Genomic DNA, 24,719 nt, shown 5'->3' on the forward strand with positions numbered 1-24,719 from the left:
CGCCCGGCCTATTTTACTTTATTGAGACGGAGTCCTGCTCTGTTGCCCAGACTGGAGTGCAGTGGCACGATCTCTGCTCACTGCAACCTCCGCCTCCCCGGTTCAAATGATTCTTCTGCCTCAGCCTCCCAAGTAGCTGGGATTACAGGCACACACTACCGTGCCCAGCTAATTTTTTTGTACTTTAGTAGAATGGGGTTTTGCCATGTTGGCCAGGCTGGGCTTGAACTCCTGACTTCAGGTGATCCACCTGCCTCGGCCTCCCAAAGTGCTGGGATTACAGGCATGAGCCACTGCACTCGGCCATCACTTTAGATATTTAATATACAAATTCAGATTCTAAGTCTGCGTCCTCAGAGGTTCTCATTAGGAGGTCTGGGGAGGAGCCCACTTTCTTCATTTTAAAAGACACTACAGGCTGCCTTTTATGTTTGAATAGCAAAAATAAATAAATAAATAAAAAAATACACTACAGGGGATTTGGAAGCACAATCTTCGTGGAGAACACTGTCATAGTAGTAGGATTTGCAAGCTCTTAAAGCCCACTAAAGCCAGGCAGGTAACAAACGGGTGGTGTGTGACAGAAGAGTGCTGGCGACTCTGATGAACAGGAAGATCTTAAGTTTTCTAAAACGCAGTCAGTATTTAGCTTTAGCTAGTTGTTGCCAGATAACGCCAGTCCAGTGTTGCTAGATATTCCACTTAATCTTTTCAAGAAGAGTTAGAAATCCTGATTTATTTGTGACATTCCCTATTTTTAAATATCAGCAACCAATTCAAAATTTAAACAAAAAAATTGAATTGTAGGCCAAAACATATGCGCTGGCTAGATCTGGCTCTGAATCTGCCTGTTGAAATCTCTTGACAACACTTTAGCCAAACAAAAGCTTGATTTAAGTCAAAATGATGCAGTCAACAGCTCTCTTGACTGGCAGCATCACATTGCTTCTGCAATGTGAGGCTCTCTGGGGTTCTGGATAACACCCAGCTTGGCATGGGGCAAAGTGCTCTGAGAGGGGAGTCAGGAGACCTGTTTCCTAATCCCTGCTAACAACTTGGTAGGTGACATTGGGAAACAAATTCTCTCCCTTGTTACAGGATTTCTTTCTATAAAGTAAGGGGGATGACCTTTATTGTTCTTTCCAAGGTTCTAGATCATTCTTTTTCATGAAAATATATGTACTTATTATCTGTCAGCTACTTGAAAAGGAAACTTTTCAGATTAAGTTGAAAATTCACCTTTAATTGGCTTGAGTAACAACTAGTTCTTCCTCTCCCATATTCTCCTGTGTCTTCAGTGATTTGTGTTTGCATGGAAGTTTCTTTCTACTGTATGCTTTTGCGGGTATTTTCTAAGGGAAAGAGCTCATTTTGGAATAGAAAGTGTGGGTGGGGTTGAGCATATGGACTTCTCATTTGCTGAATACTACGTTTGAATCAAATAAAAAAAAAAAGGAATAGAGTTAATATGGGGAACATTCTGAAGTATAAAGCCACTTCCTTGAACTTCACTGTTCAAATAAAACCTTGCAATTCATTCTTTTTTCCTTGTAGCTTCACTGAGATATAATACACACACAATAAAATTCATCTATATAAAGCATACAATCCAATGTTTTTAGTATATTTACAGAGTTGTGCAATCAACACCACTATCTAATTTCAAAACATTTTCAACTCCTCAAAAAGAAACCCCATACCTGCTATTGGTTGCTATAGTTCTGGCAACCACAAATCTGCTTTCTGTATCTATAGACTTGCCTATTCTGGACCTTGTATATAAGTGGAATTATACAATATGTGGTCTTTTGTGTCTGTCTTCTTTCATTTAGCATAATGTTTTCAAAGTTTATCCATGTTGTAGCATGTATCAGGACTTCATTCCTTTATATTGCCAAATAATATTCTATTGCATGGCTATACAATATTTTTTTGTTTATCCACTCATCATCTGAGGGACAACTGAGATGTTTCCATTTTTTGGCTATTATATATAACAATGCTATGAACATTCACAAACAAGTTTTCATGTGAATATATGTCTTAATTTCTCTCAGTTATAGATAAATAGGGGTGTAATTGTCAGGTTGTATGGTAACTCTACATTTAATCTTTTGAGGAACTGACACAAAGTATTCCAAAGCAGCGGCATCATTTAACACACCTACCAGCTGTGTATGAGGGCTCCAGTTTCTTCACATCTTTGTCAACACTTACCTGTCTTTTAATTTTAGTCATCCTCGTGTGTGAAGCAGTATTTCGATGTACTTTTTTTTTTTTCCTTTTTTTTGAGACAAGGTCTTGCTCTGTTGCCTAGGCTGGAGTGCGGTGGCCCAGAGCTCGGCTCACTGAAACCTCCGCCTGCCAGGTTCAGCAATCCTCCTGCTTGGGCCTCCCAAAGTGCAGGGAATACAGACATGAGTGGCTACAATTTTGTTTTGCTTATGATTTTGTGGGTCAAGTATTCAAGAAGGGTCGGGAGTGATGGCTCATGCCTGTAAGCCCAGTGCTTTTTTTTTTTTTGAGACGGCTCTGTCGCCCAGGCGGGAGAGCAGTGGTGCAATCTCGTGATCTCGCGATCTTGGCTCACTGTAACTTCCGCTTCCTGGGTTCAAGCTATTCTTCCGCCTCAGCATCCACAGTAGCTGGGACTATAGGTGTGCACCACGCCCAGTTAATTTTTGTAATTTTGTGTAGAGACGGGTTTTAGCATGTTGGTCAGGCTGGTCTCCAACCCCTGGGCTCAAGCGATCCGCCTGCGTCGGCACCTCAAAGTGTTGGGATTACAGGCGTGAGCCACTACAATTTTATTTTGCTCATGATTTTGTGGGTCAAGTATTCAAGAAGGGCTTGGAGTGATGGTTCATGCCTGTAATCCCAGCACTTTTTTTTTTTTTTTTTTTTTTTTGAGCCCACATTGTCGTGCAGCCGAGAGTGCAGTGGCGCGAACTTGGCTCACTGCAACTTCCGCGTCCCAGGCTCAAGTGATCCTCCCACCTCAGCCTCCGAAGTGGCTGGGACTACAAGTGCACGCCACCGCTCTGGACTACCTTTTGTATTTTCAGTAGAGATGCGTTTAGCCATGTTGGCCAGGTTGGTCTGGAACTCCTGGGCTCAAGCATCCACCCACCTCGGCCTCCCAAAGTGTTGGGATTACAGGCGTGAGCCATCGTGCTCAGCCATCCCAGCACTTTGGGAGTTTGAGACTAGCCTGGGCAACATAGGGAGACCTAGTCTCTTAAAAAAAAAAAAAATTACCTGATCTTGATGGCATGTGCCTGTAGTCCCAGCTGCTAGGGAGGCTGAGGCGGAAGCATCACTTGAGTCCAGAAGTTGGAGGCTGCAGTGAGCCATGATTGTGCCACTGCACTTCAGCCTGGGTGACAAAGGGATCTTGTCTCTCAAAAAATAAAAAAATAAAAGATTTAAAAAAAAAAAGAATTCAGGACGGGCTGGGCTGGGTGGGTTGTTCTTGCTTGGGGTCTCTCACGCAGTTGCAGTCAGATGCTAACAGGGGATGCCATCATTGGAAGGCTTGATTAGGCTGAGTGTCCAAGATGTCTCACTTAGATGGCTGGCAAGTGATGCTGGTGATCTGGTGGGAGCTCAGTGGGGCTTTTTTCTGTTTTTTTTTAAATGACATGTTGCTCCTGGCCATCAATGAGACTTCTGATTGGCATGCCTACATGTAGCCTCTTTAGCATGGCAGTCTTATGGTAGTCAAACTTCTTTCTTTGTTTCTCCCAGAGTGAGAATACCAAGAGAACAGCTGCATGGCCTCTTCTGATCTAGCCTGGTAAATTAGGCAGCATCTCTTCTGCTGCATTCTACTGGTTCCAAATGAGTTACCAAGTCCAAGAACTTGCAGTCATGTTCCAAGATTGCTGTAAATGCTTCCTGTGTACCAGCACTGTTTTATGTGATCATTTAATTCTTATTAAAAACCCCATGAGGGCGGGCACAGTGACTCACACCTATAATCCCAGCACTTTGGGAGGCCGAGGCGGGAGGCTCGCTTGAGGCCAGGAGTTCAACCCCTCACACTCACACTCCTCATTACTGCACATTTGTCACACATAAACATAGCCGCTATGACACTGTACTGACACATACAAAATCTGTCACATTCCGTCTTGCCCATGCAAGCTCAATCACTGTGACTTATTCTCCATGCTCAGCCACTGTCCAATTTTTCATACTGTCACAACCACCAGCCCATCACACACTCAATTACTGTGACACAGCTCTAATCCTCAATCACTGTCACATACTGTTTTTCACACAAATATGGTCACCATCTGTACTCTTAAAGCAGGGTATTTACTCTCCTATAAAATTGAGTTAATATGCCAACAGCCCATTTTTCACACACGCTGTCACATATTGTATTTTTCATCCATACAATCCCTGACATACACAATTAGGGTCACACACTGTTACTGCCTTCGTGCCACTCCCAACTGACACCTACTCCCACACTCTCACGCACTCGCTCACTAGCTAGGGATTGGATCGATGTGTCCGTGGAGGTCTGAAGCCCGGGTCACCTCCCGAACCTCAGCCCCAAGCGGCGCGGCCCCGCCCCTCCCCGCCCCCTCATGCATATGCAGCACCTCAGCCTGGCAGCCCGGCCCCCAGACGGCCATTTGTGGCGGCGCTGGAGGCTGCGTTCGGCAGGCGCTGCGGAGACGCGTAGAGGAGCGCGCCCCCCGGCCGCTGCCGACCCTGGCCGGTGCCGTCACCCCGCTTCTCCGCGCCTCAGGCGGTACCAAGCCAGCCCCTAGCGCCGCGCTACCGCGCTGACCGGCCCTCCCGACACCTCCCGGTACCCGGGACCCCAGCGCGGCCGCTCGCCCGCAGCCAGCCGGCCGCACACGTCCCCAGCCGGGCCTAGGGCGGGCGGCGGCGGCGGCTCGGCGCGGTCAGGCTGGGCTCTGCGGCGTCCCCATGGCCGCGGCCGGCTGGCGGGACGGCTCCGGCCAGGAGAAGTACCGGCTCGTGGTGGTCGGCGGGGGTGGCGTGGGCAAGTCGGCGCTCACCATCCAGTTCATCCAGGTACCTGGAGCGGGCCTGCCCGGGGCGCCGGGGCGGCGGCGGGCGGGAGCTGGCGCTACCTGTGGCGGGGCGGCCGCCGCGACCTCGCCCCGGAGGCGCCTCGCGGGCCCGGGCCGGGGCCGGGGCCGGGGCCGGGGCCAGGGGCGGGAGGGCGCGGGGCCGACTACGCTCCTGCCCTGCGGCCGCAGCGTCGCGCTCTTGCCTCCTCCCGGGCGCGGTGTCGCGGGAGTAGGGCTTCTCAGGAATGTGGTCGGGAGGGCGGAGCTGGCAGGGTGGGAAGCACCGATCCACCTTACCGCTCTGGCCGAGGCCGGAGACCTCCGGGAGAGGCTGGGCCACCGAGCCGGGCTTCCTGCTCCGAGGGTCCGGGCGTGGGGCTGGAAGTGGAGCCCCGCGCGCTGCTTTTCCAGCCGCCTGCGGCCGCGCCTGCACCGTCGGGGCGATCGCAGTGGCAACTTGGCGGCGGCTCCGCGTGGTCTCCGGGCTTCCCAGCGCCGCCTGAGCCGGAGCTACCCGCTTCAAGCACTGTGTATTTCTTTGTGTTGTTATGCTTTTCTTATAAGTACTCTCTTAGGTAATGTGTCCGGGTGGGAGTGTGTGATAATGCCCCGGGGAAATGGTGGCTTCGAGGAAGTTAAAAATGTTCTCTGATGGGGTGAGACCTTTTCCTAGGAATTCCTGATGCCGCCCTGCTTCTCGCCGTGCCTAGGTGAAGTTTGGGATGGGCCGGGCTGGAATATGACCGAGTCGTGCGTTCTGTTTTCTAACCACCCTCTCCCCCACCCCCAGCCCTCCCTGGTTGCTAGAGGCGGAAAGTCAGGGGTTTGTGGTAAAGAAAAGGGAGGTGGAATTCTTCCTTCTTAGAATTTGCTCTTGGGGAGAGGTTTGAGTAGTCTCTTTTGCGATTTTTAAAACACAAAGCCCCGATGTCTTTCTGCTTTTGTCAACCTAAAAGGTGTGGCATATGCTGGGAGAGAACGAAGGTACCCTGCTATAACAGGTAACAAGGATATTCTTCACAGTATCTAGAGTATGAACGGTGAAATATTTTTTTCTGGTTTCCTTTTCACCCATTTGTCAGATACCCGAATAGCTTATTTCACTTAGTGTTTATAGTGACATTAAAATATTGTACGGTAACAAATGTGATTGTCACTTTTCACATTGAGTAAATGAGCAATAATTGCTGCTATAATATTCCCTGGGATTACTACTGCTAAAACCTTTGTATCCAGGAAGAAAGGATGTTTTATGTAATGAGCATTAACAGTATGCTTATTAGTGGGTTAAAAAAAAATCACTGAGTAAGGGGTGAGATTGGTTTAAGTTTAGCAGGCTACAGATTCAGGGGTGTTGTCAGGTTGCTATTTCCCTAGGGCGCAGAGAGATTGTACCTATCTAATGGCAAAGCAAAACAATTTATAGCTAACCCTTTCTTTGGGGACTAGTGTGATGGCCGGGAGTGGGGTGGGGTGGGTCGCGGTGGGGAGGGTGAGTGGAGGAGAAGTCTAGGAGTGGGAGAATAATCTTGGGTTCCAGTATTAGTAGTGTTACTTAAAAGATTTGAATCACAAATATTTAAGTTTTTTTGAGGAAGGGGCCACCTGAATTATTTGAGCCCATGTTAATTAAGGTATTGGGCCCTTTTGTTTTTGGGGAAGTAATGGTATTAAACCATTAAGAAAGCAGTAATTGGACCTGGCGTCGTGGCTCTCTGTAATCCCATCACTTTGGGAGGCATCAAACCAGCCTGGCCAATATAGTGAAACCCCGTCTCTACCAAAAATACAAAAATTTGCCGGGCATGGTGGCGCGCGCCTGTAGTCCCCGCTACTCGGGAGACCAAGGCAGTAGAATCGCTTGAACCCGGGAGGCGGAGATTGTAGTGAGCCGAGATTGTGCCTGGGCAACATAGCGAGACTCTGCCTCAAAAACAAAACAAACAAATTAATTGCTGTTTTCCTAATAATTTATAGAATCATTTGTTGAAGCAATACCTCCACTATGAATAGTATAGTACCTAGATGCTCTAGATGATATTAAAGAAGGAAGCAGGTATGTATGAGGAAGACATTTGTACATCAAGAGTATGAACTTTGAGTCTTACAGACTTGAGCATGTGTGTCTTTTAAAGCTGTCACTTATCGACTGTGAGGACATGGCCAAAATAGCCTCTCTGAGCCTCAGTTTTCTCACCAGTAAAATGGGTGTGATTACACATTCTTTATAACTTTTAAATTATGACAAAGTTTGTAGCATTGTATCTAGCATGTTGTGTGTGCTCAGTAATGGTAGGTGTTATCAGTGTTTATGCCTACAGTTCTCTAACATGTTTAAATGCAAAGGGAATTCAGACTCAGAAAAGTCTGGAACAAATTGATGAAAGCACTATGTAGGCTTGGTGGTGGGGAGAATGGAAATGTTATATGTGGGAGTCATATGCTAGCTGGGAGAGAGGAGGTGGCAAGTGCAGAAGTGGGACTGATAGTTGATTTGGGACCTGTGATCTGGTCTCTGCAAAAAGGAGACTTTTTGGAGAGAACAGGAACGCGACCACCTGGATGCAACCTCAGCTCTACCACTTGCTGCATGTGTAATTTTAGGCAGGTTACTTAACTTCTCTGTATATTAGTTTTCCCCATCTGTAAACTGGGGAAATATGGTGGACCACATACAGCCGTGAAATTAAATGAGTTAACATGTCAAGGGCTTAGAACAATGTCTAATACAGTATATAGTAAAGCTGCATACATTATTATATTAATTTTAGATTATGGAACTAAAGTGATTTTTTTATATTTACACTTAATAGGGTAGCTATTCATTGCCTGACTCCTGGGATGTTAAAATTCATTCCACTATGATTGTTTAGCAGTAGTAACTGGAGGGAGAGAACACAGCAGACGAATCATTTTAATAAGCAGAAGTCAGTTCTCTTGGTAGGAGATTAGAATGGCACAAATTGGTCTTAATTATTTTTTTGAGACTCCTGAAACACCGGACTGTTTTTACAATTTTCAGTATATATATTTTCTACTATGTAATTTTGAGCAGAAAAAATATATAAAATTGGGAACGGAGAATTTAAAAACAATGCCTGATTTAAGGTAAACTTAACTTTCTTTGACTTAGATTTAGTTGTTACCCTCTGTTCATACGAAGAGTTGCAAAATTAGGAAACTAAGGAAGTTAAATTGAGATACCTTTTCCTTTTTAAAAATAAATATCATAAAGTAGCCATGATAAAACATAAAGTATTATGTTATTTAATGAGTACGTGTGTGTACATGACCTCCTCCTTTCTGTTGCTCATCATTCTTTGAAAAATGTGTGAAGTTCTGTTGGTAGGTAGAACACCTAAATGATGAGTAAACTCTAGGTAGGAAATGACTTCAAGATGGTACAGAGTGGTTAGGAGAGACCACTGGGTATGTAGGGGCTAGGTCTCTCTCTACCCAGGTGACTTTGAGTAGTTTCTTAATCGGCCTTTATCTTGACTGAGCTTCTGTTTCTTCATGAAATGTTGGGTTTGGTTGAACAAATTTCTACACCTTTGAAATTCTAGGGTGGTTTTTTTTTTTTTTTTTTTTCTCGTTTAACTAGCTGTGTCTTTAGTCAAGTTTCTTAGGTTCTCTAAACCCAAGTTTCACCACTTGGGAAGGGAGAATAATATTAAATAATAGTACCCTTAGGTTTTTGGAGTAAATAAAATAATGCAGGTAAATCATCCAGCACAGTGCCATCTACAGAGTAAATAAATAAGAATTGTTGGCTGGGCACAGTGGCTCATGCCTGTAATCCCAGCATTTTGGGAGGCCGAGGTGGGTGGATCAGTTGAGATCAGGAGTTTGAGACCAGCCTGGCCAACATGGTGAAACCCCACCTCTACTAAAAATACAAAAATTAGCTGGGCATGTTGGTGTGTGCTTGTAATCCCAGTTACTCGGGAGGCTGAGTCAAGAGAATCACTTGAACCTGGGGGGCGGACGCCACTGCACTCCATCCTCGGCAACAGAGCAAGACTCTGTTTCAAAAAAAAAAAAAAAAAAAAAAGAATTGTTACTTGGTTTTATTTGCTGCTGTTAGTTCTGTATCTTGGTGTTCCTGCAAAACAAAATTTGTAATTTATTCATTTTTCTTTGACACATAATCTGGTCTATTACTTTAAGTCTTCACTGCCCTCTCCTTCCTGGCTCAACCCTATACTCCCCTCCTTCTGTGTGGTATTCAGGTGATGAATGTGTGGATTCCATTTTGAGTTGGAGAAATTTCTTTTTGTAAGTTTGGATTTGATTTTAAGAAATAATGATGTAAGCATTTAATTTTGGTGTTAGTGCTTTATCTGGTAACTCTGAGAAAAGACCATATATTTTTTAAAAATTTATAGGGCGAAGTATCCCAGTTTCTATTTTTTTTTTTTTTAACATGTTAACTTTTTATTCAACAATTTGCCAGATTTTGAGGGAGGTAGGGGTTAGCTGATTTCTCACATCTTGAATTTCAGTCAGTCCTATGACCTGTTAGTCTGGACCCAGCATTGCTTTTTAAAAGTTTGTCTTTTGCTGAATGCTTTTTCATTGCTTTTTCCTGGGGCAGAGAGCTGAGAAGAGATTTCAGGAGATTTGTGTTAATAGTTAATTGATCCACATGTGAAGGTTGTGAGTTTAAATTCCCAATTTGCTGTTCCATTGCTACATCTTGAAGATTTTTCCTGCAATTAGAAACTACTTAAACTGTTAACTTTTATCTATGATTTTGAAACTCTAGACATTTTTAGTGTGTGAACTTTTTTTACATTAATGTACAAATAAATTGTTAGCATTGAAAAATAAGACACCTGCCCCCAAAGTGATACCATACTAAAGGTTTTCTTGTTTGGGGAACAGCTGAAATGGTCCTGCAGGCAATTCCTAGATAAAATTTCTGTACACTCAGGGAAGAACATTTTCTTATGGAGGATGACTGCCTTTGGAGAAGAAGGAAATTTTAACATGCAGTTTCTTAACTTGCATCTTATTCTTAAGTGTTTTGTTTGTTCTCTTTCTCTTTGTGTCTGTCTCTGTGTGTGTGTGTTTGTGAGCATACGTGCGCCTGTTTTGGGATAAGGAAGTTGTAGGAGTTGAGTGGGGACACTTCTTTTTTTGAGACGAAGTTTCACTCTTGTTCAGGCTAGAGTGCAATGGCGTGATCTTTGCTAACTGCAACCTCCACATCCTGGGTTCAAGTGATTCTCCAGCCTCAGCCTCCCAAGTAGCTGGGATTACAGACAGGCATGCACCACCACATTCGGCTAATTTTGTATTTCTAGTAGAGATGGAGTTTCACCATGTTGGCCAGGGTGGTCACGAACTCCTGACCTCAGGTGATCCACCTGCCTGGGCCTCCACCGCGCCTGGCCGAGTGGGAGCACTTTTGTTGAGTCGGTCAAGAATACTGCTTTCCCTTGGTAGATGACAGGCTACTGCTCACTGGGATGGGATTTTATTTTATCTGATTGCTCAAATATAGTCTTTCCTAAGCTTTGAATGAAAATAGTCTGTTCCATTCAGTTAGGAAAATAAATTGATAACTTTAAATTGGGGGAGGAGAGTGGGAAGAGACTTTCTTAAAACTATTAAAAAAAAATATTTTAGCTGGGCACGGTGGTTCACACCTGTAATCCCAACACTTTGGGAGGCCGAGGTTGGTGGATCATTTGAAGTCAGGAGTTTGAGACCAGCCTGGCCAACATGGTGAAACCCTGTCTCTACTAAAAATACAAAAATTAGCCGGGTGTAGTGGCGGGTGCCTGCAACCCCAGCTACTACTACTCAGGAGCTGAGGCAGGAGAACTGCTTGAACCTGGGAGTCGGAGGGTTGTAGTGGGTGGAGATCATGCCACCGCACTCCAGCCTGGGCAGCACAGCAAGACTCCATCTCAAAAAAAGAAAAAAAAATACACACACACACACACACACACACACATATTTTAAAGGTTTCTTTTTCAAATTAAACTTGGTCTGATACAATTGAAACATTTTGTGATGCCACTTGAACACCTTTTTTTCTGATGGGGAAAATGGTCTTTAGGATGTTACTTCCACTGTACCTTCCTTAATGAAAAGTGATAATGAGTAAAGGATTTTCACTCTGCGTGTAGACAGCATGGGGTTAATAGTCATGAATTTTGTTGAAAGGCCTTGATCTTGAATTACTTTGAGCAGAGCTACTGAGCCTGTTTGAGATTGAAACTTACAACTATTATAGTTGGTAGGCCTTAGATTTATATCTTTTTGCAAAGAAAAATGTATTTCAAAGATGCAAAGAAATATAAATTGTCTTAAATTGTACTTGAGAATAATTGGACTGAGCTCCTTGATGTCTTATAAATTATATTTCATTTTTAGTGTTTTATAAAGGCCATGTGATTTTTTGTTGCATAGCACTAAACAGCTTTAAATTACAGTTTAATTAAAAATATTATAGTCAATTTATTGTTGGTATGTACTAACAGTTTAATACTGCCGTCTTTAACTTACTGTCACCTTATACGATGAATTTTTTTTTTTTTTTTTTTTTTCTGGGAGAAAGCTCTTTATCCATGTAAGTAAAATTCAGCAGTAGAAATAAGAATATAAGTGTTAAAAAGACATCTGATGTTGCTTTCTTTTTTGACTTTAACCAGATTTCCCAAATGGCAACATTTTACCATATTGCTTTATTCCCTGCAATATATAGTTTTTAAAAACATTTGAGTGTAAGTTGAAGACATGATGCCACCCTTATCCTTAAATATCTCTTTGCCTGAAAAACCAGGGCATTTGCTTTCTTCTTTTTTTTTTTTTTTTGAGACGGAGTCTCACTCTGTCGCCCCGCCTAGGCTGGAGTGCAGTGGTGCGATCTTGTCTCATTGCAACCTCCACCTCCTGGGTTCAAGGTATTCTCCTGCCTCAGTCTCCCGAGTAGTTGGGATTACAGACACCCACCACCACACCCGGATAATTTTTTTTTTTTGAGATGGAGTTTCACTTTTGTTGCCCAGACTGGAGTGTAGTGGTGTGATCTCAGCTCACAGCAGCCTCCACCTCCTGGGTTCAAGTCATTCTCCTGCCTCAGTCTTCTGAGTAGCTGGCATTACAGGTGCCTGCCACCATGCCTGGCTACTAATTTTTGTATTTTTAGTAGAGACGGAGTTTCACCATGTTGGCCAGGCTGTTCTTGAACTCCTGACCTCATGTGATCTACCCGTCTTGGCCTCCCAAAATGTTAGGATTACAGGTATGAGCCACTGTGCCTGGCTGCATTTGCTTTCATGAATAAAATATACTGACCTAACTCAGAAATTAATCTTGACTTGTTGTTATATTATTACCTGATGTGTAGAATTTGTTTGAAATTTGCCAGTTGTCCCAGTTATGCCCTTTGTAGCAAAAGAAAAGCGGATTATCCAATTCATTATTTCCATGTCTTATTTACTTTGGAACAGTTCTTTAGTCTCTGTTTTATGACATTGACATTTTTAAAGAGTACAAATTAGTTACTTGTAGAGTTCCCTCAATTTGGGTTTGGCTGATGTTTCTTCGTGATTAGATTCAGGTTATGCATTTTTTGGGGGGCAGAAATAATACAGAAATTATGTGTTATTAGGTGACATAAGATGTATTTATTTGACCACATACGTGCCTTTTGACTCAGCAATCCCAAATCTCAGAGTTTACCCAGAAGACGCACTTCCCACAGTATGAAAATACACATGTATAAGGTTGCAGCATTTCTTAATTACAAAAATTACAAGCAACCTACGTGATAGGAAAATCCAGTGGAGCATTATGCACCTGTGAACAAGAGTGGGAAAGGGCATGACTAACTGATATGGAGTGCTTTCTTGGATGTGTTGTTCAGTTGTCTCGGTTTGTCTTGCTTTCAAGCAAGCTTGTCCAACACTCAGGCTGTGAGTGGCATGCAGCCCAGGACAGCTTTGAATGTGGCCCAAGACAAATTCATAAAGTTTCTTAAAACATTATGAGATTTTTTTTTTTTTTTGCAATTTTTTTTAACCTCATCACCTATCGTTAGTTTAGTGTATTTTGTGTGTGGCCCAAGACAGTTCTTCCAGTGTGGCTCAGGGAAATCAAAAGTTGGACACCCCTGCCCTAAAGGAATACCTGAGGCTGGATAATTTATAAAGAAAAGAGGTTTTGTTGGCTCGGAGTTTTGCAGGCTGTACAAGAAGCACGGTGCTAGCATCTACTTCTGATGAGGGTGTGAGGAAGCTTCCATTCGTGACAGAAGGGGAAGGGGAGTGGCGTGTGCAGACATCACATGGTGAGAGAAGCGAGCCAATGGGGAGGCACCAGGCTCTTTTTAACAACCAGCTGTAGTGGAACATAAGTAAGAGCTCACTCACACCCCAGTCCCAGGGAGGGCATTAATCTATTCATGAGGGATTCACCCCCATGACCCAAACACCTCCCATTAAGGCCCACCTCCAACTTTGGGGATTAGTATTCAATATGAGATTTGGAGGGATCACACAAACCAAACTTACAGAATCAGTGAAAAAAGTAAAGTGCAAAAGTATCTACTACTTTGTGTATAGCATACTACCTTTTGTATAAGAAAGAAGGAGAAATAAGAAAATACATATGTATTTGTTCATTGGGGCAGAAACAAAACACAAAGATAAATTGGAGGTTGATAAGATTGATTTCCTAGAGGATGGGTAAAAAGGTATGCGGTGGAAAGGATACAGGGAATGGGGGCAGGGACCCTTCTGAGGATACCTGTCTGACTTTTGGAACTATGTTAATGTTTCACATACTGAGTATATAAGCAATAAACACACCAACCAAATCAAGTGATAAAAAAAAAAAAAAACACCTTAAGGGGGAGTACAAACAGAAACAAATGAACTGAACTGTATTTCAAATGAGTAACTTCACTACACTGAAGGAGTGAAAAACAACTAATTTAGGTAACTTTTGATCCTAGTATTTGAACTCTGTCCTCAGGATAAAGACGAAAAGATTGAAACAAACATTGAACTCTAGTTAATAGAGTTAACTAGAATTTTTGGTTTTTGTTGTCATAGAGGCATGGTTTGCAATTTTGAAGCAATTGTCTATACTATTATAAGCAAATAAGTAAATATATTGTGGAAAATGGGAGCCAGTTTCTCACTGTTGGAGAAGGGAGTTACAAAGGTGAAAAGGGTGAAGGTTAAAATGAACTCTGATGTTTGATTGGAATTTAAGATAGTGGCATAAATTCATGGTTTTAGCAGTATGTACATATAGGCCGGGTGCTGCAGCTCACACCTGTAATCCCAGCACTTTGGGACACCGAGGTGGGCGGATCATGAGGTCAGCAGATTGAGACCATCCTGGCTAACATGGTGAAACCCCGTCTCTACTAAAAATACAAAAAAAAAAAAAAAAAAAAAATTAGCTCGGCATGGTGGTGGGCGCCTATAGTCCCAGGTACTTGGGAGGCTGAGGCAGGAGAATGGTATGAACCTGGGAGGCAGAGGTTGCAGTGAGCCTAGTCGTGCCACTGCACTCCAGCCTGGGCGACAGAGCAAGACTCCGTCCCCCCCAAAAAAAATACAAAAAATTAGCCGGGCATGGTGGCGTACGCCTGTAGTCCCAGCTACTTGGGAGCTGAGGCAAGAGAATGGCATGAACCTGGGAGGCAGAGCTTGCAGTGAGCCGAGATCATTCCACTGCACTCCAGCCTGGGCGGCAGAGCGAGACTCTGTCTCAAAACCAAAAATCAAAAAAGTATGTAGATATAGAAATAGATCTTATTATGGATACACATGCATACATCTGTACATCTTTTTCCACGTCTGTCTGCTAAGATGGCCAGGAAGCAGTGATACCCCTTTAGCAATGAGATCACCTAGCACTAGATCTTGGTTTCTAAATACCATTAATACTGTTCTCTACTGGAAGGAACCTTAGAGAAATGGCGTATTCTAGAATAGGGGAAGAAAAAATGCAAAATATGCTTAGACCATCTTGTAGTCTCATAACATAAGGGAGTGCTCAAAAAAGTAAAATGATGGGGATATTTGAAAGAGATACAGGAGCCAGCCTGGCAAAACTCCCATTGACTGACTATAGGGCAATTTAATCATTGAAATAAATAAGACAGTACTTGTTTATTACCCATAAATAGAGTAAGGATCTATGATAAATAAATGATCTAGAAGTCCTTAATGTAGAATTCTGACTAATGAATGAACATAAAGGAAAAGGTGGAATTAGTAAGTTGCCTTTTGGCAATTATAACAATTGATTTAAGTAAGAACCATAAATGGATCTTAAGCTAGTGGGTAAAAATGAATGTTAAAACTGGTATGTGAAAGTTTGAGAGTAGTAGATGTTAACATAGTCTCAAAGTATGTTCTCATAAGTTATTGTTAATTTTACAGGGGGAAAATAACAACTTTACAGGGGGAAACCTGACACCAACTTGCCCATGTGATTCAAGGCAATATCTTTGATGTTATTCTAGGTAATAATAATGAGCAGAGTTTGTTTTACTTAGTTATGCTAACGAGATCTTTATAATTAGTTCAGCTAGGCATTTAATGAAATTAAGCCTAAAGGAACGAAGCAGAGCATAAAGGGGACCAACTTTTTCTCTGTTTAAAAAATATATCTTCTTAATTTTGTAGCCAGATGTCTTGGGAAGGAAAGGTTGATAAATTTAGGTCAGTAAGGTTTTGGCCATGAACTCTAATCTTTATTTAGCATAATAACTTCCTCCCTTTGCACCAAGTGTGTCTTTTGCTGTACAACTGTTTTTGTTTTTTTCTGTGTTATGTGGTTGGTTTTTGGAAAGTAGATTTTTTTTTCTACTGGAATTTATCTTAAAAATTGTTTACATTCTTCAAAAAAATTTTAAAGACAAGGTCTTGCTCTGGTGCCCAGGTCAGGCTGTAGTGTAGTGGTGTGATCACAGGTCACTGCAGCCTCGGAACTCTTGGGCTGAAATGATCTTCCTACCTCGGCCTGCCAAAGTGCGGGCATTACAGGTGTGAGCCACTGTACCTACGTTTTTGATGTTTTGTAGCGACGAGGTCTCGCTGTGTTGCCCAGGCTGGTCTTGAACTTCTGGCCTCAAGTGATCCTCCTGCCTTGGCCTCCCAAAGCGCTGGGATTACAGGTGTGAGCTATCTGGCTCTGTATAAAATGATTTATATTTTTAAACATACTTAATTAGGGAATCAGAATAATAGTGTCTTATTCCCAGTTACGGAAAATGGGAATTAAGCAGTTTTGTGTACCCTGTTTCTACCCACTCCTTTCGTACATTTTTTGTCCTTATTTACAACAACCAAAATTGTATGAGATTCAGTATTTTTAAAAGATTTAAAAAATCTTATGCATTCTGTTATTGCTATAATTACAATAGTTAATAATACCTATTGGCATTAATCCCTTTGTCATTAAGGGTTATTGCTTTTATTTGCCATTTCTGTCATTCTGTCTGGTTTTAATGTTTACAAACAATCCTCATGAACAGCTAGTTTTAATTAATTGTTTTTAAAATTGTCTTTATTTATTTAGAGACAGGGTCTTGCTCGGTTGTCCAAGCTGGAGTCTAGCGGCATGATCATAGCTTACTGCAACCTTGAACTCCTAGGCATAAGTAACCTTCCTCCTGTCTTAGCCCTCTGAGTAGCTAGGACTGCAGGCGTATACCACCATGTCCAGCAAGCTTTTTTAATTTTTATTTTTTAGAGATGGGGTCTCATTTTGTTGCCCAGGCTAGTCTTAAATTCCTGGCCTCAAGCAGTCCTCCCACCTTGGCCTCACACAGGGCTGGCATTATAGGCCTGGCCTTTTTATTTTTAAATTGACAGATAAAATTGTATGTATTTATTATGTACAACATGGTATTTTGAAGTATATATACATTGTGGAATGACTAAATATAGCTAACATATGTATTATGTCACATAGTTGTCATTTTTGTGGTGAGAACACTTAAATTCATTCAGCATTTTTCAAGAGTACAATATATTGTTATTAACTATAGTTACTGTGTTGTAGAGATACTTTTTAATTCAAATTTAATTTGAATTGTGATTTAAAGAACATTTCCAAGTACTTTTTACTGAAAACATATCTAAGATTAAATTTATTTTGCATGATAAATGATGATTTGGCTGGGTATAAAATTATTGGGTCCCAGCTTTCTGCTTTATTTGTCATCTTTATCTCTCTGGCCTCAAGTTTCTGTACTGTAGAAATAACTTTTCTAGGTGTATGCTTGCAGCATTTTCTTATCATTGGAAATGGACACATTTATTAGGATATGACTAGAAGTTTTTCTCTGTCACTAGTATTCCTGGGGAAATGATGAAACACTCTCAGGTCTGGGAAGACTTTCTTCTCCATTTTTGTATTCATTTTTTTCAATTACCTTCTGAAATACCTATTATTTATGCATTGATTTTCTGTTGACTTTTATAGTACATTGTTTTAAGTTAGCTAATGAAAAGGATAAGATCCTCTCTATTCTGGGAAGATTTATCAAATTTGTCTTCTCCATACTTGATGAAATTTTCTGGATGTCACACATAATTACTGTCCCCAAAACATATTTAGTGCCCTTGATTTCTCAGTCTGATATTAAACAACGGTAATGTTCTCTTTTCTGAAGGCCACAAAACTGGTATTTTTGTAAAGCTTGATACTATTTAATGAAACAACTTCCAGGGAAGTGATTTTTCTTTGTGTGGAAGAATATATTTGTTTTTCTTCTTGTTTATTCATGAAGAGTTGCTCATAGCTATTCTTGGTTTAGGAAGTTAAGAGCTGGTCATCTCAGAATTGCCTTGGGGTACTGAGATTTCTGATTTGTTTTGGTGCTGAACAGCAAGTTGACATTGGGGAGCTTCAATTTCTTGGAGAATATCAGTAGCAGAATTTCAACAAATACGAAATTTTATTAAATCCTCCAAATCTTAATCTCCAAATATGGGCTTTTGGCTGAGAGGTATATTTTTGTAGAATTAGAGATGTTTAAAAGGGATAGTTTTCAAGTTTTTAAACCCTTCATACCTCAGCTTTCTGCACCGAGGCAAGTGGAAGTGTGTGTATTCTTAAAAGAAGGTTTTGGATTAGAAAACGATCCTTTTTTCCTTCTTTTGTTCTTCTGTAGCTCAGACCTTGAACAACAATCTGTGTCTGGTTCACCTTGACGTTATTTTAAACCCTGTAAGCCCTAGACTATAAGTATTTTAGTAGAGGACTTTATATATTTGTTATGTTTTGTCTGAATCTATGTCTCTTAGTTATATTTGTACATTTTATTCATATTTGCATTTTCAGAATCGCAGACTAGGAATACCTTTGTTACACAGAACTAAGCACATAACAAAATATTTGTTGGTATTTCCTAGTGTCAAGTTTTGAGTAGAGGCCAGGTGCGGTGGCTCACACTTGTAATCCCAGCACTTTGGGAGGCTGAGGAGGGCAGATCACTTGAGGTCAGGAGTTCCAGACCAGCCTGGCTGACATGGTGAAATCCCATCTCTACTGAAAATACAAAAAAAAATTAGCCAGGTGTAGTGGCACGCGCCTATAATCCCAGCTACTTGGGAAGCTAAGGCAGGAGAGTCACTTGAACCCAGGAGCGGAGGTTGCAGTGAGTCGAGATCATGCCACTGCACCCCAGTCTGGGCAACAGTGGGACTGTCTCAAAAAAAAAAAAAAGAAAGTCTTGAATAGGACACAGGAAATAAATAGTGGAAAAAAGAGGCCTTTGGAAAGGTGAATTGTATCTATTATGGTTCCATAGCATCTAGTTACTAAAGAAAAAGAGCTGGCTATTATTTTGGATTTCAGAGATCATATGTGGCATATACACTTTGAATATTGAGTATTAGAAGTTGATCCGTAACATTCAGTTTTAGCCAAAATAGTCTTTGGAGAAGATAGTCCTCTCTTAATTTCTCTCTGCCAATTCTGACTTGGCAAGTGTACAACAGTCTGAGAGTAAGGTCTTAAAAGTTGTAACTTTTGTCTTATTTCCTGATGAATTTTCTCCTAATGCTGTTTTTAGTTAATGATGATGTGGTTGACATTTCAGTAGTCAAAAGATGTGAGCTGAAAGGAAAGGTAAGCAGGTAGTCAAGTCAAACTGCAAAGGAAGATTTGTAATAGATTTAATGTTTAGGTTTCAGAAATCACATGGAAAAGATATGTGGCTATTTGTAATTTTGTCCTTTTTGCCTCTAAAATTAAGATGTGTCAACTAAGGGAAATTTGCCCCATGCAAGTAGGCTTGTGTGCAGGTACACAGAGGCATACATTTTACTTAACTTGAGGAAGGAGTGAATTTAAGGTTAGAGAGAGGTTTGTGGGTTTTTGGAATAAAAAAGTGGAAATGTGAAACAAAAGTTAAGTCTGATAATTTAATGACAAGTTGCAGATGTTTAAATTAATGATTGTAGTAGCTTGAGTACTATATGAATTGTTATTTTCAGATAATGGCATGGAATTTCCATGCCAATAAGTTGGTTTCAGTTAACTACTTAATAATTTTTTTTTTTTTTAATTATTTTGTTTGAGACAGGGTCTCCCAGGCTAGAGTGCAACAGCACAATCACGGCTCATTGCAGCCTTGACGTCCCTGGCTTAAGCGATTCTCCTACCTCAGCCTCTCGAGTAACTGGGAGTACAGGCGTGCACCACCATGCCCGGTTAATTTTTGTATGGTTTTGTAAGGATGTGATTTCGCCGTGTTGCCCAGGCTGGTCTCGAACTCCTGGACTCAAGTGATCTGCCCACCTTGGCCTCCCAAAGTGCTGGGATTACAGGGAACTACTTTATTTTTTTTTATGTTATGTTATGTTATGTTATGTTATGTTATGTTTGAGACAGAGTCTCACTCTGTCACCCAGGCTGGAGTGCAGGGGCGCGATCTCAGCTCACTGCTACCTCCGTCTTTGGGTAGAGGCAATCCTCCACCTCAGCCCCGGAAGTAGCTGGGACTACAGGCACGCACCATCATGCCCCACTAATTGTTGTATTTTTTTGGTAGAGACGGTTTCGCCATGCTGCCCGGGCTGTTCTCAAACTCAGGCTGAGCTCAAGTGATCCACCCACCTGCCTGGGCCTCCCAAAGTGCTGGAATTACAGGCGTGAGCCACTGCGCCTGGCCTATAGGGAACTACCTTAAAATTATCAAGTGACTTAATGTCAGAAATTTCTGATAACCACTGCGAGGTGTTTTATGACAAAGCACTTTCGTTCATTTGAAAGTTAATTGAGAATGGAGTAGGAATGGCGAGGTTGCATATTGGTAATTCGAATTTAAGTTTTGAGTCTTTGGGTTATTTCCTTACTATTATGAAGCCTGAGAGGTGTGAAAATAGTATGGAAAACTTCTGTTTCACTATTAGTTTGTAATTTTTAGTTTTTAATTTTATATTTAGAGACAGACAATTGTGTTTATTTTGTCTCCTTCCTCAAATCATTGCAAAGTACGTATTTAGTGTATATTTCTTTGTAGTGAGAGTTTCAGAAAAGCCATTGGCTGAGCTGATTATCCAATGAAGTTGTCTGACATGAGTTACTTTAGTTTGTGGTTTTAGATGAACAGTACATGGTGCACAGCTGTTGCTCAAACAGCTTTGTTCCAGCTGTCTTACTGGCCTTTCACAAAATACCCCACATTCCTTTTCTTTTAAAAACAGAACCTCTTGTAATATTCTATGCTTTATTACTTAAAATGGATGTAGTAATGACTTTTCTTCATTTTTACTCTGATCAATAGCTGTTTACTTAGAGTAATGCCAAAATGAATTATGTGTAATAGATTTCAGGCTTGTCATATTTTTAATTTTTAAAAAATTAAAGTTGCAGTTGTGAAATATGTATATGAGACAAGTTAAGTGATTAACATTGAAAAAGGCACCATACATTAATCATGTCCCCCAAATAAGTAGCTAGTATCTAGATAATGAAACTAGACATCTTCTGGGTTTTTTTTTTTTTTTTTGAGACGGAGTCTCATTCTGTCGCCCAGGCTGGAGTGCAGTGGCCGGATCTTAGCTCACTGCAAGCTCCGCCTCCCGGGTTCACGCCATTCTCCTGCCTCAGCCTCCCGAATGGCTGGGACTCCAGGCGCCCGCCACCTCGCCCGGCTAGTTTTTTTGTATTTTTTTAGTAGAGACGGGGTTTCGCCGTGTTAGCCAGGGTGGTCTCGATCTCCTGACCTCGTGATCCGCCCGTCTCAGCCTCCCAAAGTGCTGGGATTACAGGCATGAGCCACCGTGCCCGGCCCTGTTTTCTTAATATTAACCTTGAGTTTGCATTAATTTCAATAGAATAATGAAATGAAAAGCTATAATACCGTGTTCTATAGCTTGTATAGAGCCTATATTGATGAAATTTGGTTTGTATTTTTGATAAGCTGATTGGTTGGTGGGACTTCATTTTCCTATCCAATGCAGTAACTGAATTATATTACTAAGTGTTTCAAGTTTCGTTTTTTAATTAGGAGCAGGTACCTATAAAAAATATATTGAAGTAATTATGACTAATTATTTCATTTTCTACCAGTTACAACCCTTTATGATCGGAAGTCAGCACGGCATCCTCATGGTCATTATTTCCATTCTACAGATGAGGAAATGCAAGCTTGGGAAGAAGGGATTTGCCCAAGGTCCTGTAGCAAGTAAAAAGCAAAGCTGGGATTTAAGTTGGTTTTGTATTTCTAAATATGATCCTCTTCTTACTACAAAACTGTTAATGTTAAGTTGGAATAAAAATGCCAACACTTACTAGAGGGGAGCTGAAAAGAATGATAGATACTCTTTCTGAATGAAGTTCTTGGTCATGTGACTATGTTAACAGTTTGAATCTGGCAGGAGCAGTGGGGTAATTTCACCCAAAAGCACACTTGATGTATTTGTATTTCTATTAAAACTGCAAATGATGGGTACTGATAAAAGCTAGTATGGAGCTGAGGATTTGCAGTGGTGTCCTCTCCAAAACGTAGTTTAGGAATACTATTATATGATTATTAATGTTGTATAAATGCATGAGAATGATGGATACCAAATTCACGATATTGATTACCTCTTGGTGTTAGGGGAGGAGAGAGGGGAATATTATTGAGGAGGCCTGCAAGAGTCTTCAATCATATTACAAATGTTTTGTTTCCTAAGTTGGGAGGTGAGTATGCATATTTGTATTTTTTCATAACATTTTCTGAGATATTTTATAGTTAATTAAGAACAGAGAATGTACTCTGACTTAACTGTGTAGTCAAATGGAAATTTTTAGCTGTTAATTTGGTGTTAAAGGTATCATGACTTGTTTGACGAGACACAAGTGTGTTCTTCAGGGGTTTTCTTCAGAGTAGGAAACTATTTTTATTTTTATTTTTTTGGTCCTCATCCTCTCAACCAAATAAAACTTGAGTACATTCTTATTACAGTAAGATATTCATATTTGAATTTGTGGATAAAACTTGTATGTGAATGTGTGTGTTATGATTTGCTTTAAAAATTACTATACATGGTTTCTGAAGATTTCGCCAAAGCACAGTATCTGATTTTGTCTTGGTAGTTACAGGAACTGATGATTAATTTTGCCTTTAGTTTCCTGTATAAATAAATGCCTTTAACTTTTCTCAGCACCGAATTCATAACACTATTTGTAGGTATACAAAAAAAATGCCCACATAATGTAGTTTGAGGTAGGTTTAACGATTGAAAGAAAACCTGTAGTATCATACTAGACCTGTGCTCTGTGCTGTGCTGTTGACTTTTTTTGCTCATGAAATTTATTCCTTTAGAAAATGGATTACTTTTGGACTGAGAAGATTTTCATCAAGAGTTGAATTTTTAGTGGGAGGGGTAGGATTATTTATTTTAAAAATGTGCTGCCACTCTTTTGGTGGCCTTGTGTATGACAGGAATCTTATTTTCATCATGGGATTAGAAAAAATGCTGTGGTCATTGTTCATCTTAAAGGCTTCGCCCAATTTGGGTACTTAGGCTTTTGAGAGAGGTGGGATGGGAGAGAGAAAAGGAATTCTGTGTTCTTGGAACAAGAATGTGAAAGTATATGCATTTGAATGTTGCTAATTTCCTTAAGAAAGGAACTCTTCATCTTTAGATTTATAGATTATAATGTTTAAGAGGAAATGGTTAGGGGTAGGTAAGAGGTGGAAGATTGGGGAAGGTGGAATAAGTGCTCTTGTTCTTGTTTAGAGGTTTGGATTATATTCTTTTTGGGAATTACCTAGGAATTAACTCATGGTGTAAATTGGGGATCCTTTGATGACTGTGAATAGATTTTTACCGAACTAAGGGTCTGACTCTTGGGGTATTGATTTTTGAGAACTTGAAAAAGCATTTGCTTCTAGCATGGTTTAGTTTTATAGGTAATTTTCTTTTGGTGTCTTCTAGCAGAGCTATTATTCTCATTCCAGTGACAAATAGAAGTTGTGGTCCATTAAGACTTTTTAATAAATTGGAAATGGTTCTTAATGTAGGGATTCTTAAACTTTTTTGTGTAAAGGGCTCTTGGTAGTTTGGTAAAGCCTGTGGGATTCTCAGAATACTTTTTGGCTGGGTGTGGTGGCTCACACCTGTAATTCCAGCACTTTGGGAGGCCAAGGCAGCTGGATCACTTGAGGTCAGGAGTTCGAGACCACCCTGGCCTACATGGCAAAACCCCGTTTCTACTAAAAAAAAAAAAAGTACAAAAAATTAGCTGGGCTTTGTGGGGTGTGCCTGTAATCCCAGCTACTCAGGAGGCTGAGGCAGAAATCACTTGAACCTTGGAGGTGAAGGTTGCAGTGAGCTGAGATCGTGCCACTACACTCCAGCCTGGGTGACAGAGGGACAGACTCTGTTGCCCTGTTGCCCAGGCTGAAGTGTAGTGGCGCGATCTCGGCTCACTGCAGCCTGCCCCACAACCCCCAACTCTGGCTCAAGCAAACCTCCCACCTCAGCCTCCTGAATAACTGGGACCCCTGGCCTGCACCACCACGCCTGGCTTTTTTTTTTTTTTTTTTTTTTTGGTGTTTTTAGTAGAGATGGAGTCTCTCCATGTTGCCCAGGCTGGTGTCGAACTCCTGAGCTTAAGCCATCTGCCCACCTCAGCCTCCCAAGGTCAGTGGGATTATAGGCATGAGCCACTGCTCCTAACCAGAATACTATTTTTAAATGTATAAAATAAAATGTGTATGATTATAAGGGGGAACTAATACATTTAAATTCAAATATGAAAATGTTAGAAGCAAAATTCTTTAACTTTTTAAAAAATTCTTTTTAGGTTTAATAACTTTCTTTTTTAACTTTAACTTTCTATTTTCTTTCTTTCTAACTTTAGTAGTATAAATGCTATTCTGACTTACCTGCAATGGCTATTACATCAAAATGTCTGATATCTGTTGTTGACAGTCAGCAGGTATTGCTAGAGTGCTTTATGGAGGAAGTGCTAAGTTTCAGTTGGAGGTATCAGAAAACAAGATTACAACAAATTTAGTTGAAAGATCTAATTGACTTTTTGATCCCAGAATCTGGCAACATCTCATTTTATAAAATAGAATGACTATTCTGATGAACTGAGCACAGAAGTTTGGCTTTACAGGCAGAAAAGGGCTGAAGAAAGCAAAAACAAAACAAAAAATGGATTGGTCTTTTTTAT

General features: G+C 41.1%; 1 protein-coding gene and 1 long non-coding RNA gene across 10 annotated transcripts in view; one reads left to right on the plus strand and one right to left on the minus strand.

Annotated features, from left to right (window-relative positions):
* LOC112427588 (uncharacterized) overlaps positions 1 to 5,487 on the minus strand; it is a 125,627-nt gene extending 120,140 nt beyond the window's left edge. For all 4 annotated transcript variants that reach the window (XR_011610801.1, XR_011610803.1, XR_011610800.1 and 1 more), the window contains exon 1: positions 5,352 to 5,487. This is a non-coding gene — a long non-coding RNA (uncharacterized lncRNA). The remainder of the gene's footprint in view (positions 1 to 5,351) is intronic.
* LOC105486925 (RAS related 2) overlaps positions 1 to 24,719 on the plus strand; it is a 114,726-nt gene that overhangs the window by 30,616 nt on the left and 59,391 nt on the right. Inside the window, exon 1 of one of the 6 annotated variants that reach the window (XM_011750063.3) lies at positions 4,637 to 5,055. The exons of 2 other annotated variants lie outside the window; for them this stretch is intronic. In XM_011750063.3, the coding sequence (XP_011748365.1) occupies positions 4,948 to 5,055 (108 nt within the window). In that variant the 5' untranslated portion in view covers positions 4,637 to 4,947. Of the gene's footprint in view, positions 1 to 4,636; positions 5,056 to 5,610; positions 5,630 to 5,862; positions 6,056 to 22,193; positions 22,233 to 24,719 lie in introns of those variants that run through there. 3 more of the 6 variants (XM_071075062.1, XM_071075060.1, XM_071075059.1) reach the window with 3 other exon arrangements.

This window comes from Macaca nemestrina, chromosome 12, assembly GCF_043159975.1.
Source record: "Macaca nemestrina isolate mMacNem1 chromosome 12, mMacNem.hap1, whole genome shotgun sequence".
Lineage (NCBI taxonomy): Eukaryota > Metazoa > Chordata > Mammalia > Primates > Cercopithecidae > Macaca > Macaca nemestrina.